This window comes from Haliaeetus albicilla, chromosome 9 (assembly GCF_947461875.1).
Source record: "Haliaeetus albicilla chromosome 9, bHalAlb1.1, whole genome shotgun sequence".
Lineage (NCBI taxonomy): Eukaryota > Metazoa > Chordata > Aves > Accipitriformes > Accipitridae > Haliaeetus > Haliaeetus albicilla.
In genome coordinates, this window is record NC_091491.1 from 216,480 (window position 1) to 235,945 (window position 19,466).

At 39.4% G+C, this 19,466-nt stretch overlaps 1 protein-coding gene across 4 annotated transcripts in view; it reads right to left on the reverse strand.

The window, feature by feature from the left end:
* The window catches only part of PITPNM3 (PITPNM family member 3), a 136,152-nt gene that overhangs the window by 100,430 nt on the left and 16,256 nt on the right, over positions 1-19,466 (reverse strand). For all 4 annotated transcript variants that reach the window (XM_069790768.1, XM_069790769.1, XM_069790767.1 and 1 more), the window contains exon 2: positions 5,089-5,184. In XM_069790768.1, coding sequence (XP_069646869.1) covers positions 5,089-5,184 — 96 coding nt within the window. The remainder of the gene's footprint in view (positions 1-5,088; positions 5,185-19,466) is intronic.

The window sequence follows — 19,466 nt, forward strand, 5'->3', positions numbered from 1 at the left end:
CAAACTAGAATTCCAGATGCTCTCACTTTTCCTTGCTTTAAATAGTTCTGAGTGAAAATGTTCACGTTATTAATTTTAAACACAGAAATACAAGGCCTGAGTCTTCTGTCAATTGCACTAATTTGTTTCCATTGGTTCTTCTCAGTTTCTGTCAGCCTAAAATACAAAGGAGGAGGGAGCAGCCTGTTTGACAACTGCATGTAAGATTAGCTTTTGTCAGGTTTCTTCTGTTCTTTTTGATGAATTAAATAGCAGAATAAATTGGTGCACATCCACTCATTTCCAGAGAGCTCTCCTGATGCACAGCAATTATTGGCCCTGCCTGCATCTCTTCCCACAACTCTAAGAAATTCCTCTTTCTTTGTGGATACGTATTTGAGAAATGAGAAAGTGCAACTCAAACACCGATTTAAGCCATTACATTTTGATTTCTCCAGTTTTCTTATGGAATAAGGTTTGGAAATCTGTACTAGAAATTATTTCTTCTCAAGATCAATCCAGACAGGCTGCTTTTCATAAGCTACTCACCTAGATAGCCTGCAGCACCTTTTTATAACCATGCTCTAACCCACGTCAGCCCCAGAGCCCCAGGACGCATTTTGTCCAGAAAACCACACACTACTGTTACAGCTATAGACTTGTTCCAGTATCACTGTGCCGAGAATCCTTCTCTTGTTATTGCTCAGAAAAATTAAACACATTTCTCGAAGGCTGTAGAACTTACCCTTCCTAAATAGCACTACACTCTATCATGCTTCAGGGGTCAAATATTCAACAACACTTCTCAGACAAGCTGTGGTAGCCAACCCACAATCAGGCCAAGTTAGCTGAAGTTTCACAAGTGAGAATACAATGATTATAACATCTAAAGTTATGGTCATAAGCAATCACTGAAAGTGATTACTTACTGACTGTGACTATGAAGTGAAACTCTCCAAATGAGGCTTAGAGTAGCTGTACATGTAAATGTTTTCAAATTTGGCCCTAGCCTGTAAAGAAACAATATTCAACCCCAAACCCCTACTGGTATAGCCAGTCCTGTGGACTAGGCACTAGGAGAGATGCAGCAAGTCAAACTTAAGCACTGTGGTCATCATCTTATTTAACATTGTGCTTTCTCCCTACAGTGACAGCTTTTCACAGTACCAGATACACTTCACTTTGAGTAAGCACAATGCAGAACAGGGTCTTCAACACTGATTTTTCACGTGTGTCACAGAGCATTGCTTCTATCACATTACACTTCAGCTACTTAGCAGAAGCACACAATTCTGCCGTAGCTAAAGCCCCTACCCAAAAGAGCAAAATTCCTCCCAACTGGTAAAGCCAAACCAAGCTTGGAGACCTGATCAACAATAATGTAGAAAGCTTTTCTGTACTGGTGAATTAATTTATTTCTTACTAGTTCTCTCAGTCCAAGGAAACTTCCATAGACTGAGATGGATTTCAAGGGCATGGATTTTTCACGAGACATGACACAAACACCTTGAGATTTTGGTTTTGCCTCCAAAACACAAGATGACTAGCTGCCATTCTTATGGTTAAAAAAGCAAATAAAATATGTATCTACACATGTCACAGCCTCTCCCCCAAAATCTCTGTTACACATCCACATCAGCTTTGTACCCATGACCATTTACAGCACTCATAATGTGACGTTAAATTCCTGTAATAATGAAGCATCCGTCCTGGGGGGTGGTGGAATCTAGGTGCAAGGATCATCTGAGTACCAGCTGCAGTGTCTGTGTGCCTACCCACTGACAAGATAAAGATTACAAGGGACAAATCAGCTTCTAACATCTGTATTTCTTTCCTCTCTGTGCAGACAGCTGGAACATCCCTGTGCTAAAAGTTGCTTTCAGATAAGATAGCCGTTTGGTTCAGAACAAGGAGAAAATAATCAGTGTTCAGCAACGTATTTTCTGAAACATGCACTCCTGTGCATGCACACACACAGAGCTCAGAACTGTTCGCTCAAAGCTCTCAAATCCCTCTTCAAATAGAAATGGGTTGCTAAATCCCAGCTCAGAAATACAGATCTGAGCTGACTTCAGGCTAGGCACAAGCTGGCATTGTGACATCAGACAACATATAGTCAGGCTTTGTGCCTCAGCCTACCTATAAATTTTTGAAAAACCCCTCATTTATTTACCTTTCTGGGTCACTTATTTCTTTACTCTTCTGTGGATTGCTTCTTGATTCTCAGATGTAGAACCCTCTACACCAGCCAAGTAGTTATTACTGTAAGCCTAGCTGTACAGGCACAGGGAAGAAAACTGCTATTAGATGCGTATCTCATGTCTCAGACTTTGAAAAGGCTCTGACCTGAATACACACCTTATTAATAAAGGCAACAAATGAGGGAATTTTGTTTCCTGGAATGTACTTAAGAGTGGTTTTTTTTCTTTAAAAAAAAAAAAACCAAACAAAACCAAAATAAAACCCACAAAACCACAAAACCACCAAAACCAAAAAAGCAAGCAAGCAAAAAAAAAAAAAAACCCAAAAAACCAAAAACCCCACCAACCAACCAAACCTATTGTAGGACATCCTTTCAAATTAAGTCAGAAAGAACATCTGCATCTCTTTTTCTGCACAGTGGCTGTAGCATACTTGTACAGCTAGGGACTCATTTCTAACTATGGTAAATCAAGAGGATGCAAGCATATTTCTGAAAGAACATGAAGTCCACAGTCAATTTCACAGATTCTAGAGATAGCAAGATCCATTAAATCATTTCACCAGACTTCCTGAATAAACTACATCAAATAGTTTCATTCTGCTCTACCTGATCAACCAAACACAGATCATTTGACTTTCACAAAAACATTATTCCAATATCCATCTCCATTTAGAACTGCCTGATGTCAATGGACAGTTGTAGTGTTCTAAGTGAGGGTGGAATTTTGTGCAAGCTTTCAAATTCCATTTTATTTTGAAAACTTTGCTCCCCTTATTTGATTGTGGCTGTGTCCTATGGGGGCGGGGCAGGGGGGAGGGCAATAAAACAAATAATTCTAACTCTCATGTAAGCAGCTTGTCTTTCAAGTTTAAAGTTGTCAAAAATTTTATAGCTACAGTAGGCAATTTACAGAAAGGAAAATGGAAAATAAGTGGCTCACCATCAGATAAAGTCACTATCATTGTCAGAAAACCAGCAGATAAACTGAAGTCGAGGCATCCTGGATCCAAACCTGTACTTTGAATAATACACAGCAATAATCTCATTAATTATGCCTCTGCAAAAGCAGCTTGTTTAGGAAAATAATATTGCAAATTCAGCCTCACAGAAATAAATCAGTGAGTTATCAGTGAAGTTGCCTCAGAGCTTCCAAACCATTCAGAGCACAGAGCTGATCCCCCCACAAAAGCTGTTTCATTTTCACTGCCTGCCTCCTACCCTCTGCATTTTTAAAGTAACTAAAAAGCTACTGACGTAACAACTCCTTCATGCTGAATTTCAACTCAAGCTTATACCAGCATGAAAACACAAGAGTCGGTCGCCAACCATTCCTGCAACAATTCCACCCACAAAGAAAATTAAAACATGCTGAAATATGAAGTTCACTGCAAGACAGCAGACATTTAATGCCAAATACTGCCTTAAAAATACCAACTGCCATTTGCAATACCACCATGCATCTCCAGACATCGAATCAGCACACAGCAATGAGACTAAAGCCAATGCAGTCCTATAAAAGAAAATTCATTTGCTATATCATAAATATCAACAGAGGGAAAAACTGAGTGACAATCTTAGCCGTGCAAATGTTTTTGTACTTAGACATCAGCTGAATGTCTGCTGACTGTGCTGTTAAAGAAGCAACCAAACTAAAAATAAAAAGCACATCCAAACCCAAGCCAAGTTTCCCATGAGACAGCTGAGTTTTCCACTTTGGATTAGGTTTACTTTAAACTAGAAAAGAAGTCTCAACAACTATTTGGGGGGAGGGGAATCCCTCTCCTTTTCATAAAATCATAGAACTGTTTGGGTTGTAAGAGACCTTTAAAGATCATCTAGTTCAACCCGTCTTGCCATGGGCAGGGACATCTTTCACTAATTCAGGTTGCTCAAAGCCATTGGGATCGCTCTGTACTTAATGAATCCAGATTGCTACAAAAGCCAAGGTACATTCAACAAGTTTATTCCATTACCCTGCACTCCTGACTTGCAGGTAACATGAGGACATGGGGGCAGCTCAGTCTGACCTCAATAGCCTATGCTATGAAAGATCCTACAGTTGGATTTCACAGTAATAGCAGAATTAATCCTCCCTTCCTCGTTATTCTCTTCAGAAAAGCAACAAAACATGTCAGAAAAGCATTAGGTTTGGATCCTGCCAACAAAAGCAAAAACAGAGCCCCTGTCTCCCACTGTAGGTGGGAGGTTGCGTGTGCACAGAACCTACAAACTTTACTGCCATTTCAGAACAAAACTTGGCATGTTAAAGAGCATCCCAAGATTCAGGGTCTCATCAGATGTTGTAGTGAGTGTTGCATTTTGGATTCACCCGATTAAACCCACAAGCATTCAGATATTGCTGCTTCTTGAACAAGCAGAGGTCCCAGTCACTTCAGTGAAAGTTTTGCCAGAGTGGAAAACCTAGGCCATTGGTTTTAAAAGTTGGTCATTAGTAACACACGCACTCATGGCTTTCATCAGGAACTGTTACAGTTGGAGTGCTCTTGTTTACATCATATACTACCTGACCTGTAAACAAGCTGGGCCCATGAATCATCAAATCATAGAATGGTTTGGATTGGAAGGGACCTTAAAGATCATCTAGTTCCAACCCCCTGCCATGGGCAGGGACACCTTCCACTAGACCAGGTTGCTCTATACTGTTGTAGTCATGCTGCTTCTGATGCCAGATCCAGTTCATGGCAGCTCGCTCATCCACCCCAGCACTTCACCCATCTCCCATACATCTAGGCCCATTCACAAATCCTTCAGAGAAGATCCGATGGGTTTTCTTGAGATCTCAGTCTGATCAGGACAATGTTTTCAGTTCACTGCCAAAGGAGCTTAGTTACTTGCTACGAAACTGGGGAAAGAATGGGGAGGGGAGGACAAAAACACGTACTGACCTCGCGCATCAAAGAATTCATCATCGGAGCTCTCCACAGAGTCTTTGAGGACGTTCTGCATGGGCCACTGAGCACCACTGAATCGGCACGGGCCAGCTGGAAATACAGAGACTCAAATTAATGCAATGGCATGCTCACCTCTGCACCTTCTTTTTTAAAGAAAAAAATACATTAATAAACAGTTTATGTAGATGGCTCAGGTGGATCATTTTGGTCAGTGCACGTACTTTAATCTCAACAGTCAGCCAGAGTTCTCAGGATGACACAAAAATTAGACCTCTTGCTTCTACCTAACAAAAGTGATTAAACCAAGAACTTGTTAAAGATAAGCCTGCATCACTTTTCAGCTAATGCAGTGACTTGAAAAGATAAATCCTTCCCTGTTGAATTCACCAGGCTGTTCAATTCCAACACTCAAACTGTACATTGTTTCTAAGACAAGAAGCATTTCCCCAGGACATAGCAGTAGCTCCCATTTAAATTCAATTTTGCTTCTAAGAGAAGTGCCATCCTATTTGGCTCACAGATTTACAGACAAACTACTGAATTCTCACTCACTGAGCTGTTTTCATGAGACAACTTTGGTTTGCTGGAGCCAGGGGCTTTAATTTGAAGCTTGTCATTTGAAGACAGGAAGGCAAAACCACATTAGAATACGTATAGCAACAGATACAGTCATGACAACTTAGATGGTCCCAATGGGTTGTTGTACTCAAACTAATTTGTAATTAGTTAACCAGAGCTGCCTAACTATATCAGTTCTCCTTACATCTACAGCAACCCAACACTAGAAAGTAGTAGTGAAATATATTAACAATAAAGTCTCCCTCAAATCATTGGGGAACCAGGGATCAAATCCACCATATCTATAACAACACTACAGCTACTACCAACCAGAACAGTGTCCTTGGTTTTATTAATTTCTCTAAATGATGACATCAGACCTGAAATCTAATATCCCGAGGCCCTCCCTGTCCACAAAAGCATTCTCCTTCTCCCAGTAGTAAAAGAGCAACTCAAGTAGGGGAGACGTCCTTCTACATTGTTCTTGGGGAAACATGCCACTAGGTCATAGCCTTTTGTTCTACTTTTACTCCATCTACAGCTGATCTAATCAGAAATATAAATGAAAGGTGGTAGGAGGAAGCAGATTTTAGCTGGCCGAGAGTAAAAATACTAATCAGTTAATAGCATTTTAATAGCTTAAAAAAACCACAAACAAAAACTTTCAAAATAATTGGTTATTAAGGAGTCAGTGTTCATTACAAGAGTACAGTGTGTATTGGGAATGTGTCCAGTGATATTTGGCAGCTACCAGAGAATGCATACAGATCATTACATTTACTGTTACAGATTTCTGGAACCTTTTACTAACAATAAGGACCGGCAAGCTGAATTATTCCTTACCAAACAACACCTTCAAATATATATATCTTAAAACTTATCACTAGAGTCATCAAAATAGAGGTAGAAAGAACACTATTCTGAACTTCTAATGAAGAAAAGTCTGCATTTGGTCAATGCTTGGAAGAGCAGGAATTCCAAAATTTCAAAGGATGAGAATGGGAAGCACCACAACAAAGCCAGAGTGACAGATGGGAAAGGGAGAATTTGCAAAATTCAGCCTTTGGAGAAGAGCCTATATACTACAAAAGAGCATAAGGAGGGAATAATCTGCCTCACCTTTTGAGATGCTACATCTGAAAAACAAAATATAATACTATTACTCTTAGTAGAAAAATTCTTGAGTAAACTACTCTTTTTCAGCCTTATGTAGAATATTAGATTTCCTGATCACAGGCCTTAAAATCTATGAGCAGCCAGAAGGAAGGCAGTAAACTAGGAAATTTATGAAGAACCTGTAAATGAGAGAATATGAGAACAACCGTGAGACAGAGAGAATGACAAGAAGGCAAAGGACTGCCTTGAACATCTCAAGAGTGTTCCGAATTTTCCTCTGCAAGAAAACAGCCCCTTGCTCAGCTACCCTGGTCAATCAAATAACTGTAATTGAAGCTGAATTTCTGTGCTATGGACGTTTATTAAACCATTGGAATATCCAAACTAAGACAGATAGACTTCATCAGTAACACAGTTAATGCCTTTTGGGGTCCTGTAGATACAGACACTCCCATACTGAACATAAATTTCACACTGAGAAAATTCTGCTCAGATTTTCCAGACCAGATGTCTGTACTGACGATAGCTCTTCCAAGGCTAAAAACTAAGGAGTCTGATTTTCATATATTTTGAGCCTTCAGTGACTCCACAAGAAGCCAGTGGGCTACATTTGCAGAAACAAACAAAAATGCCACAACAAAAAGATACCCTCTTATGGCAGCAGATCATTTGTTTTGAAGAGACATTTAGGGCCCTGACTTTTTAAAGCCGTATAACTGTATGCTTCTAGTCAGGCACTACAAATGCTTTGTATCCAAAGCCAGCAAACAGTGGGAAAAAGAACGAGCAAACAAAAATAAACCAGAAGAAACAAGTACTTGCCATTTTGGATAATTATTTTCAGGATTTGTCTTATCATGATTTTAAAGCTTCTCCAATTTTTGTTATGTTAGTCAGCTATATTTCCCACAGATTGGTGAAGTCCCTTTCAATGTGGTCTTGGGCTTCTATAATTCTCCAGGTAAAGCTCAAGATTTAAGACCAGAAGCATCCACTCATTCTTCCTTACTTCTCTTATCTGCCTTTCCTGATATCTAGTCCCCTTGCAAAATCCACCTTCAAAGAACAAATACTAAAAGTTACAGAATCAATCCAACACCTGCAATACGTGGGCCAGTTCCTTCCATTTCATGGTATGTGCCTTCTCACCTCAGTTTTGATTTGGTTCCTCTGCTGAAGACAGCCAGTTCTTCTGGGAAGAAACTGTCTGCTACTGTTTGTTTTTACCTAACAGATTTTGAGAGATTACTATGACAAAGACAGTAAATAACATCAAAACCACTACAGATATCACTGAAGAGTAAGGTAGTTTAAGCATCTGGATGATTCACTCATTTGTATCCAATAATAACAAAGGCATTTTCAGCATGGTTTTCATAATCAAATAAAGATTCATTCAGATCAAGACATATATGACTATGCTCCACTTCTGCACACCAGAACTGAACTAGAATTTAGAATTAAAGGATTCAGAATGCAAGCTATTTATCAAGGAAGTCTCCTGGCACACAGAAAATTTTAAAAGAAAAAAAAAAAAAAAAAATCAATGTTTCATTCCAGAAATTTTCAACTGGATTGTGAAAATAATCTGATCTGCATTTGACTGGAGGGAACAAAGCACTGTTACAAAAAAAAAAAAAAAAACAAAAACAAAAAACCCAAAAAACCCCACAACTATCTATCTATATCTATAGAAATCTCAAGATAACACTAAAAGAAATCCAGATAAACTCAGTCTTGGTACAAAACTTCTTTTCTTAAGGACTATATTCATTACTTGACATTTTGGCTGTCAAACACAGATTAATTTGGAGCACAAAAACCCCAAGAATATAGACATCAGTCCTTCAAGAAACCAAGTATCGTCAGCTCTTGTGTAACAGGACCCACAGTCTTCACATATCAGTGGAAAGGCTAAAGCCAAGCTCCATGGATTGCTGATCTCATCCCTTCTCTGCCAGGTTACAGGAAAAGCAATACAACACACTTCCATGGGTGCTTGCTGATCTTTAACAGTTCTCTAAAGCAATGAGTTTTTCAGTTGTCTGTTAGCAAGTCATTACTGCTTTTACCATGGACTTTTTTTTCCACAATACCCTCACGAACACAAACATTTCCTTCCCATTATATCAGAAATGACAGCCGCCTTGGTAGTTTCAACATTTAAAATGCCTACAATTATATGTTACATATAATTATCAACCACAGTAACTTGTTTCCAGCTAAATCTTTCTCATTCAGACTTCCATATTGTCACCACGGCTCCCAAATATTACAGCATGTTAATTTATGGTGTCTCCACTGGAATTTCAAGGTCTAATTTGCATGTTGAGGTCGTAATTTCCTAGGGAGCAAAAAAACCCAAGAACCAGTTCTTTAGATACACTGTTTTACAACAGATGCTATTTGCAAATTTAACTTTCAGTTCCCATTGTCAAAGTTCCCATTTACCCTCAAGATAAAAGTAGACTTTGGACATTTTCAGTAAAAACCTGCTTGAATCTCTTGATAGAATGTAGAATAGCAATCCTGACAATGTGGGTAATGGAAGAGGGCAAGATTTTTGGTAGCTGTACTTGAATCCCACATACTCTTAAAAAAAAAAAAAAAAAAAAAAAATCCAATTTTCACTTTTAATCCATCTTTTTCTACTGAAGGAAATGAAATCCAAGAAATAAGTCAGTCCAGAAAGCACATCTATTACTTGTACAACCTCCAATGGCATAGCTTCTGAACACCTCATGAGCACAAATGCACTTTCCCTTACAGCACTCCTATCAAGTAGGGAAGTGGTTTCCCTCCCATTCATCATGTAGGGAAAAAGATATATTCCTGAACTTACAATAGTTAAATTAGTACAGTCTTTCATGTAGACAAGACCTCAGGATCCCCACAGACACCTTGGAATTATTTCACTTGGGCCCCAATTTTTAAGCACATGAGCTTTCATGCAAGGACCTAATCTTGAACTTGCATTTAACTTCAGTTTCAAGTCCAAATACTCTTTCGGGTTGATAATGTCAGCATGCAAAAGCTGCATAGGCTTAATAAGAACAAAATAATCGCTGAGATGCTTCTGAACCTGTTGTAATCAGTATGTCTAAATGCCTTTGAGATACCACCTGAATTGGTTTTTAGCAAAAGAAGGTAAAACCATAACAAGTAGGTTTACAGAATCACAGAATGGTTGAGGTAGGAAGGAACTCGTGGACTTCATCTGGTCCAGTCCCCCAGCTCAAGGAGGTCACCTAGAGCAGGTTACCCAGGACCATGTGCAGACAGCTTTTGAATATCTCCAAGGAGGGAGACTCCACAGCCTCTCTGGGAAACCTGTGCCAGTGCTCGGCCACCCTCACAGTAAAAAAAAAGAAGTGTTTCCTGATGTTCAGGGTGAACCTCCTGTGTTTCAGTTTGAGCCCATTGCTTCTTGTCCTGTTACTGGGCACCACTGAAAAGAAGCTGGCTCCATCTTCTTTACACTCTCCCTTCAGTTATTTGTTTAGCTGATGAGAGCAATACGAGACCACTGACCAAACACCTCGAAACAGAAGAAACATCAGTGAGTACTGCTGTCACCTCACCTCTCCATTTCCAAGACTATCTTCCCAGTCCACTACACTCAAGATAAATACACTTCCAACTTCTACAGACTACCATTAAGTAAAGGTATCATGGCTGATACCTATTACTACATTTCCTAACTGCTGCAATGCATATTCATCCCAACAAAGCAGAGAACATTATTCCTCCTCAATGATGCATAATTTCCCAAGGCCAGCCCACTAACAGTAATTACAGAATACAGTTGATTGCATTTAAATCCCCACAGGGTACAGAAAACTGTTTGCTACTGAAGCCATGTTTGACAGTCTCATTAGAGAGAGAGTGCTAAACAAAAGCTTAAAAAGTATGTTTCTTCTAACTGAAGCAGTGGTACTAATGAGTGCTCATTTCATATTTTCACCTTTTTTTTTTACCCCTGTTTTTATTTCTGTTTAAGAAAACCTCTGTAACAATATACAATGTTTTTAAAGGCTGTGATTTTTTAAACCATCACACTGATACAGAAGAGTTATTTCAAGCTTGTACTTAACACAGTAATGTGCATATTTAGATTGTTTGTTAAAAATACCACTGCAAAAGCATGGTTTGCAAGTTATCAGACTGATACACAGAAGATGAGTTACTGTTGAAAGGCATTTAACAAGAATTTGCACAAGACGCTCCAAGTCACGTTCACAGGAATACACCTTCTCCACTGCAATTACAAGAAACTGTCCCATTGGTAAAGTCGACTTAAGACCTCAGATTCATTTGTCTCAGCCTTAGGCATGTAACTGAGGCACACAAGCCAGGATTTCAGTGTTCTTGACAGTAGAGACAGCAGGGGAAAGTTATCATACTTCAGAAAAGTACGTCTTTCTTGACATCTAGCCTCCTAAATTAGGTTGCAGATATCCAGACTTGGATTGGATTGACTGTATATGATCATTACTAGGAAGATAAACAATCACAATATTCTTATCTTGCAGCATGTACAGCAACACACAGCACCTCCTCCAAAGCAGAGACTGTTTTATGCATGCTGTGTTTCCCACCACTTCATATAATGTGATCTCCATGTGGGATTGAAGTTCATGGTTACTATAACAAATCAAAGAACAGAAATCCCACAGACTAGGAACAATGCACAGGGAAGAATAAGAAAAGAAAAAGGCAATTCTACTTTTATTACTTGTGATTATGTTTAAAGCCATGCTGGTTGGCTAGGCTTAGGAAAAAAGAAAACAAAAACCCCACACAATACACCATCAGGCACTAGGATCACACTTGGTACTGTTGTTTTTTTTCTGTCAAGCATCCACCTGAAAAACTCTGCAATTACGTGTTCACCCAATACAGTAAGTATGATTCATTGAAGACTCATTCCTCATTATGATTATCATTCATTTGCTATGATTCATTGATACAGTAGAGCAACTGTTTAAAGACTTCATAACAGCCACTACTTTTCCTCAACTCCCAGCTCCCTTAAAAATAGATAAATTTGTACTCATCTTAAGAAAAAAAAGAAGATTTTCACCCTGAGCTGTTTCCAGACCAAAATAAGGAACAATAAAGACAAGCTACACAATTGTGTCCACACAGGTGCTTGCAAGTGTGCAGATAAGAAGCCTTGTGACATGAAGGAAGTGTCCTAGAGATACAGTTCTTAACTGTGTCTCAAGCTCACACTGCTTAATTATAAATGCCACAAAAGGGCATGGAACTTTATTAGAAACGGAGCAATCTACAAGCTCAGTAGTGGCAATGGAGGTGGAGGAAGCACAAGCAAGAGAAGATAGGCTGGTGGGGAAAAAAGGACAAGACCTGTGTATGAAAAGCTCTGTATGCTTTGGCTAGGTCAGGCAATGTAACCCAGGAGCAAGTTGGTGGGCAGATCTGAGATTTACAATGCAGGACTCTGCCCAAGCAAGCAGACAGTACTCCTCAAGCACCCTTCATTTAAGAACCTCCCAGTTAAATCTTTCCTCATCACCTTGGTGTCCAGTGAGTCAGATCTTTAGCTCATGTCTATGTTAATTTGTCCATTTGAATAAGGAAAAGTTGTTGCACAGTTTAAAACCCTCTTCATTCTAGGAAAACCATATACCTGCATGTGACAGAAAAAGTTTTGAATATAATTATAAAAAATAGTCTCCTATTGCAGTGGCCCCTGCAGATTTTCACACTGTATTTTACTTTGGCCTTTAGTGCTTACTATCAACAAAGAGAACTGTAGGAGTTCTGAGACAGATTAGGTGATTCTAAAACTCTAACAAGTTTTATAGAAGTTTTAACTTTTTCAAATCAAAATGTTAAAATAGGACACAACTGCTTTGAGTTGAGAGGACTTTGATTTGAAAAGATTGAAAAGTTGACCCTCCTATCTAAGATTCTAATTGAATCTTACCAGTTAATAGGAGTTTTACACCCTTAAAAGGAAGTATTAGCAGGTTTATTTTAAGGACAGGCACTCCCAGACACAAACAAATGAAGCAGATGGATCCAAGTCTCATTTTTGTCACTGAACTTCCTTCCTATACAGTTGCCTGATGATGAAAGGCTAAGGGAACAGGGCTTGTTCAACCTGTAATGAGACTTCTGGGGGAGCAGATAGCAGCCTGCCAGTGCCTGTGAAGAAAGTGTCGAGGAGGCAGAGCAAGACTCTTCACAGTGGTGCAGGATGGGAGGAGATGCTGGCTCTAAGTAGAAATGAATTTCATATTGGGTTTTTCCTTAAACATTTTCCCCAGAAGAAAAGTAATTCTTTGGAAGCATCTGCCCAGAGTTGCGCAATCTTCATCCTTTGAAATTTTCAAGGCCCAGCTGGATAGAGCCCTGAACAACCAGATGCGCTTCCACAGTTGACCCTGCTTTGAGCAGGAGGTTGGACTAGAAACCTCTTCAGGTCCCTTCCAATCTGAATTGTCCTATAATCCTAAATCAGAAGGGAAAAAATTGTGATCTGCTGGGGTAACAGGAAGCAAGGGAAACATCTGTGGATGCACTGAAGAAAAATTTATGGCAAAGACCACATTCATTCACAGAGTACTGGCATGAGATGTTTCTGCTCTAAGAGTAAACAGGAGGTAGTATGAGAAATTGGCATTGGCTAAACTACTGGTATAATAGGGCAAGCTCCAAGATGAGATACACAGATCTTAAGACTATGGAGTAGACTTAGAAGCAGTCTGGCTCTATTATTTCAGTAAGTTCACAGCAACCACCCAAGATTGTGCCAGGCCCTGCAAAAACACAAAGCAGCAGACATCCTGTTACCCTGCAGAACACACAATTTAAACACTTCATTTGGAAGAGAAGTAAATTTCCCCAGCATTCAGAATTGCGTAGGGAAGGTCTGATGGTTTGGTTCAGGCCTATTCTTTCAAATGTATTTATTTATGTATTTTTAAACACAGTTGTCTATTATGAACATGTGATTAATTTTGAAAACAATCAGGCATGATTCTAGGAAACAGAAGAGCTGGATTCCATTCTCACCCCACTCCAGACTCCTTTCTCATTGCATGCGAAACCAAGGCTCCTATTTCCAGAAGCAGCACTAATACTTATACAATAGAAGCATAATGGAAAAGTGCAATTGTAAGACCCTGGTATTACATTTTAACTTCATAATCCATTTTAAAAGTCAGCTAACATTATATTCTGTGAAAGCATTTTCTTCCCTCCCTTCTAAAGATAATGAAAATTAAATCGTTTCTAAGCATTAGAGATGTTATAATCAAATTCTCAGCCAGTTTTTATTTCTGTATTTTCACTGAAGATTACAGATTCATCTGCTGTGTGTTTAATCACATCGGAAGTGCTTTATCTTCACTGTGCTGAACCCCTTAGGACACAAAACGATTTTCTAAGCCATGCAAAGATCACGAGACAGGTTCTTCTGATTGTTTTGGGGTTTGGTTTGTTTTGCTTTTACCAGTCAAGTTTAAAGTGAGTTCTCTGAAATACAGATAACAGCTACCTGGATCAGAAATACTACACAACAACCACTTGCACTTACTATTGCACTTTCAGACAGGATACACTGCATTAGAAGACACAGAGACAAAACCAGAAATCAAAGAAAACTTGGAAACAAGCTCCAAAGTGACAATCACTGTTTCAGGTAACTCAACACAGGAAGACAGCAGACTATTATGGCTTATCTTAGAGATAAATGCATAACCAGTAAATGCTTAACTAGTAACTTCTTAAACTAGGAATTCCTAGTTTAGCTCTACCAGACTAATTCCACCTTTTCAAGCTGCCTAGGCTACATAAGGCGGGGGGGGGGGGAGTGAGGCTTTCAATTGTATTCTTACAGATTACTCTTCTCATTAATCAAGTAATGAAAATCTTATGAGGCTCGATAAAGGAGTTAAAACAAAAAAGTGAGGAAGGTACAACAAGGATACATTGGACATAGGCAACAGAATGCCCAAACAGAACAACCATCTTTAGATCGCACAGTTGATGTCTTCACCCTTTTATAATTAAGGTGAATATGAACCACCAGCTTTTAACACAGCTTTTGAAAACTTAAGTTGGAAAAACCTGCAAGCAGTTTCTGTCCTTTCCCTTCAAGAGCACTTATGACAGAACCAGCGTTTTCTTCAGTAATCTTACCAATAGTGTTTTAAAGCTAACACTTTGTTTTGGTTTTCAGTGACAAAAGCCTTCCCCTCAAGTCCATTTTCCATACAATGTGCCTAAGAATTATTCTATTAAACATCCAGTCTTTGATCTCCAGCCAAACAAACTACTACTATAGCTAACAGTGTTAGTGCATAATAAGCACTGAACATTATTTAAAAGCTCTTAAGAGTTTTAAAAAGCAGCAACATCAGTCTGAAAAAGATTACTCTACTGTTTGGGCTTTTCCCTTCACTTGTGACCTATGGAAATTCAAAACTGGGCTGATAGCTGCTGCCTTGCAAATCAAGCTCTTATAGACACATGCCTGAGGAGGAAGGATGCTCTTTGCCTGGGAGTTAAGAGTTCAAATGCAGCCATGTTATATTAAAGACAGATAGAAAACACTAAATCAGGATCGAACTGCTCTGAAGACTGTGCAAGGACTCAATCAAAAGCTCTACTGCTACTGTTAACAGACCCCAAGACAGGTCACAGACACCTTATGCCCAAAACAACCTTATGCCTTTCCAAGGAGGGGAAGAGATCATCACAGACTTCAATTCTAATACAGTGGTGGGATTAGTCTTCACAACCAAAATCCTGATAGAAGTCTCGTCTCTACACCTTGCAAATGTAGTGGGAAACAACTGCAGCTCCTCTCCATTCCAGTGCTCTGTCTTTTTCCATCTATCTATTATACACATAAGACTAAGGCAAATACCTGCAGCATTAAATGAGGCTAGCAGCACCAAATCTGTCTTCTGGCACAACTTCACTGAGGTCAATAGTTATATCAGCAGGGATCCATCTCTACAGATGAAGTCAGCATATCAGATGAGTTTAAGTGTCTGCCTCCAAGCTCAGCAACCATAATGAAGCCATAGCTCTGTATCAGCCTCCTGTAAATAACTCTGGCCATTCATTCAGGTGTTTAAACAATGATTCAGAAATCTGGCTACGGCATCACTTCACAGGAGAATCCCCAGGGCAAACTCAGATTAAAAGAAATACGTAGATAGCCTCAGAGTATATGCAGTGAATCCATGTAATTCCACTTCATGTCCTGTTACTCATCATCTTAGCATGCAACAGGACAAGTTTGCTTTCCTGCTTATTTCCCATTCCAGCAAGAATCCAGGTCTCCTTAAAATTTGCACAAGGAAAGACTGATGTGGAATAACATAATCATTAACCAATATTAAACACTTATCTGAAGCACTCTAAAAACTTTTAAAAAACCCATATATTCACAGCAGGGTTATGTTCACTACATAAGGCTAGAAAGACATACCATGGAAACAGAGAAAGTACAGTAAAACACAGTTACATCTCAGCAAGGGTGGGGGGAAACTGGATGAATGTGCATTAACTATTTCCAATGAGGTGAAGAGCACGAAAGCTGCAGAATCCCTCTACATAATCTCTATTTTCATTTATTTACTGCCAATCAAATTTTACCATTTAGCTTAAAATACAGGAAGCAATTAAAATAATCAATCCTTCTCCTTTTTTTTCCTAGCAGCAGCTTTTTGTTCTGCTTTTGTCTGTAGAGCAGATGTATCTTAAACCAGATCAGTACTGAGAAAATTGGCAAAGGTTGGATGGAGAACATACAAGTGCATATACGCACACACAGAAACGTGTGTGCATGTAAATGAAATTCTGGTGTAGACACTCCAACTTGAAAGATAAAAATACTCCCTGTGATGACACACAGCACGCTGATCAGAGAGAACACATAGAAGAGAATGCCAATAAGATCCTATTGCTGCAACTGCAGACTGCATTTCTGAGCAGGCCAAGTTTCTGCATGTTGTCAATATCTCATTTACAGGCAGTTCTGCAACACCCTGCTCCACCACAGAAAGTTATAGGTACAGTCATTTTAGAAAAGGTCACCTGAGGCTGAAGCCCGCTGTGCATAAAGCAACCAGAGCAAAAATCTACAAGGTAAAAGCATGACTTTCTTTTCTGGGGAGAAGCATTAAACATCCATAACCCCATTACAGATTTAAGGAAGCATGCATGTCAAAGGGATCACTGGACTCCTGTCTAAAAGGGTGTGTCACCCAGCAACAACAACAGAAAGAATCGTTAGAAGAATAACAATCTACAGGAAAAACTTTATTCATAGGTAAAGAAAAGTCTCATCTATGACCCCTGAAGATCTTTGTAGCTGGGGATAGTGGTGGAGGGCAGGAAAGAAAAGCAGACACCCTTCCTGAAGTGAGTTAAGGAATTAAGAAAGGTTGCACAAGAATCCATAGAGGAGCAAATCCATTTCAAAACCGATGGTATGACATTGTACTGAAAAAGGATGGCAGCTGAAAGCTGAAGCTAACTGAAGCATTAATGTTTCTTTGCATCTATTTCCATTTTTCATTTTTACTTCCTCTTTGACTATGTTACCAAAAAATACACTGGGACCCTGCCCACTTCCTAGTGGCATCTGCTGGGTTTCAGGCAGCTGACATGCAGGTCTGTTAAGGCACAGAACTTGTCCAGATATCCTTTCAAACCCAGCATGCTGTACATGGAGGCAGAGCAAAGAGGACGCCAACAGATCTATGCAGGCTGCTAACTGCGCAGCTAGTGCATTGGCTGGAGTCACAGGCACAAAGAGGCACTATGATCAATACTGCAACCCCAAATGCCATACTAAATGCCTAAATATAGCGGAGAACAATTAGAGTCATGTATTCTGCCCACTGCATGGGAAACTTGGCCAGCAGCTCCCACTAACAGCTATAGATGTAGTTCTCAGCACCTCTAAGTACAAAACCAAAAAAGTCCCATCGTCCTTCTCTGGAGTCACTTTTATGTTCTTCTGGCTGACCAGCTTAGAAACAAAATGTCTTTTTTTCCCTTGGGCAGACCACAGCCTTGTGCAAACCCACTGCATCTCTGGCAAGCAGGGAGGTGAAGCACAAGAAGGACGAAATGGGTGCACAGGGAACTTAAGTGACCCCGTTACGCAACAAATCACTGCAGCACTCAGCACAGAGCCACCAACTTGAAAGATAAATGCCAGAGAAAAAGGACAAGTCTATAGGAGGTTCAAATACAGATGAAGGAGAGAGAAAAGCTCATGTTTGGTCATGGCCCCTGCTATAAACTCAACAGGCCAAGTCACTTGCAGCAGGATTTCTTCAACAGTAGCTAGGGCTGATCCACAGCAGATCACAGAGTCAGACTGTGGCTCAAGCTGGTAATCTCATTTTCCCAAACCAAAACAAAGGTGCTATAGCCATATTGTTACCAAAAAACTCGGAATAAAGAACTTATCAACACCAATTTAGTGTAGATAAGCAGACACTTCTTTACTGACGGCCGGGTGCGCGGGCGAGTCCTCTCACTAACCACGCACACCTGAACACCAAAATCATATACCTTATATCAAACTTATTCATACATATTCATTAGATTTCCAAGAATTGTTATACATATTCATTAGATTTCCAAGAAGTTATTATCATATGTAAATGTCCTTTACATAGGCGCAGTGAAGGTCTCCGGTGGTCTTCAGAAGCCCTCTGGTGGTCTTCCATAGTCTTCCTCACTTTGTCCGATAGTTGACCTTTCATATGATTCTGCGCAGTATGCTTTTTGCCATCATATACTAGATTTACATAAAATACATTCAATGTTAATTCTTAAATCTAATATTTCTAGTGATCGGCCCTCAGTCACATCACCTTATCAAAATTCTTATACTAAAACAATCATTGGTTGATCTCACTTAACTCTACTGATTGGAATTCTCATTAATTAGATCGAGGTAAATCTTTACCAAAGCTTCCGTGGTTAACTAATTTCAGACAATACTCAAACTCTTATAGTTAGACATAATGCATTTTCTTAAGTTCCTAAGTTCCTATTAATTTAAAACTCTGACATCTGTTATCTAAGTTCTAAATGTTCCTACTAAACGATTTTAACCAATTCCTCCATCCTTGGTACAGGGCTGTACAGGGGATTTCACAGCAGCTGTTAGTTGTTGGTTAAATATATAAAATGCAATATATAATTTTGCTAAAATAGTTCTTATAGTTCCATATTCCTATTAAAATTAAATATTATTAATTCTAACTAATAACAAATCAGTAACAATATGACTCTGGTCCAGTGTAACCTCATAACACAAGTTCCCATCTGTCAAAAATATTCTGGAGGATTAACTTTGGTACCAGACAGCTCCATGACAAATCAGGCATTCTCTGCCTGCAGTCAGAACAGATACATAAAGCTAGCATAAGCGCTGTGTCACGTGCTTCAGCTGGTTTGATGGAAACTTGATGGTGTACCCTCACCTGATCTGAACAGACGCTATACTGCAGGGTGACAACACACAAATTCATAATGTCCATGACTGGACAGCAAACACAGCCCTTCTGAAAACTGGTCCTCTCTCTCTGCAGTCCTCAGCAATGAGACAAGGAGAAGACTTGATCACATCTCCACTCTGTCATCTAGTTTTGTTAGTCTCTTTCCCTGAAGAGCCAACACTGTCTAGTGGG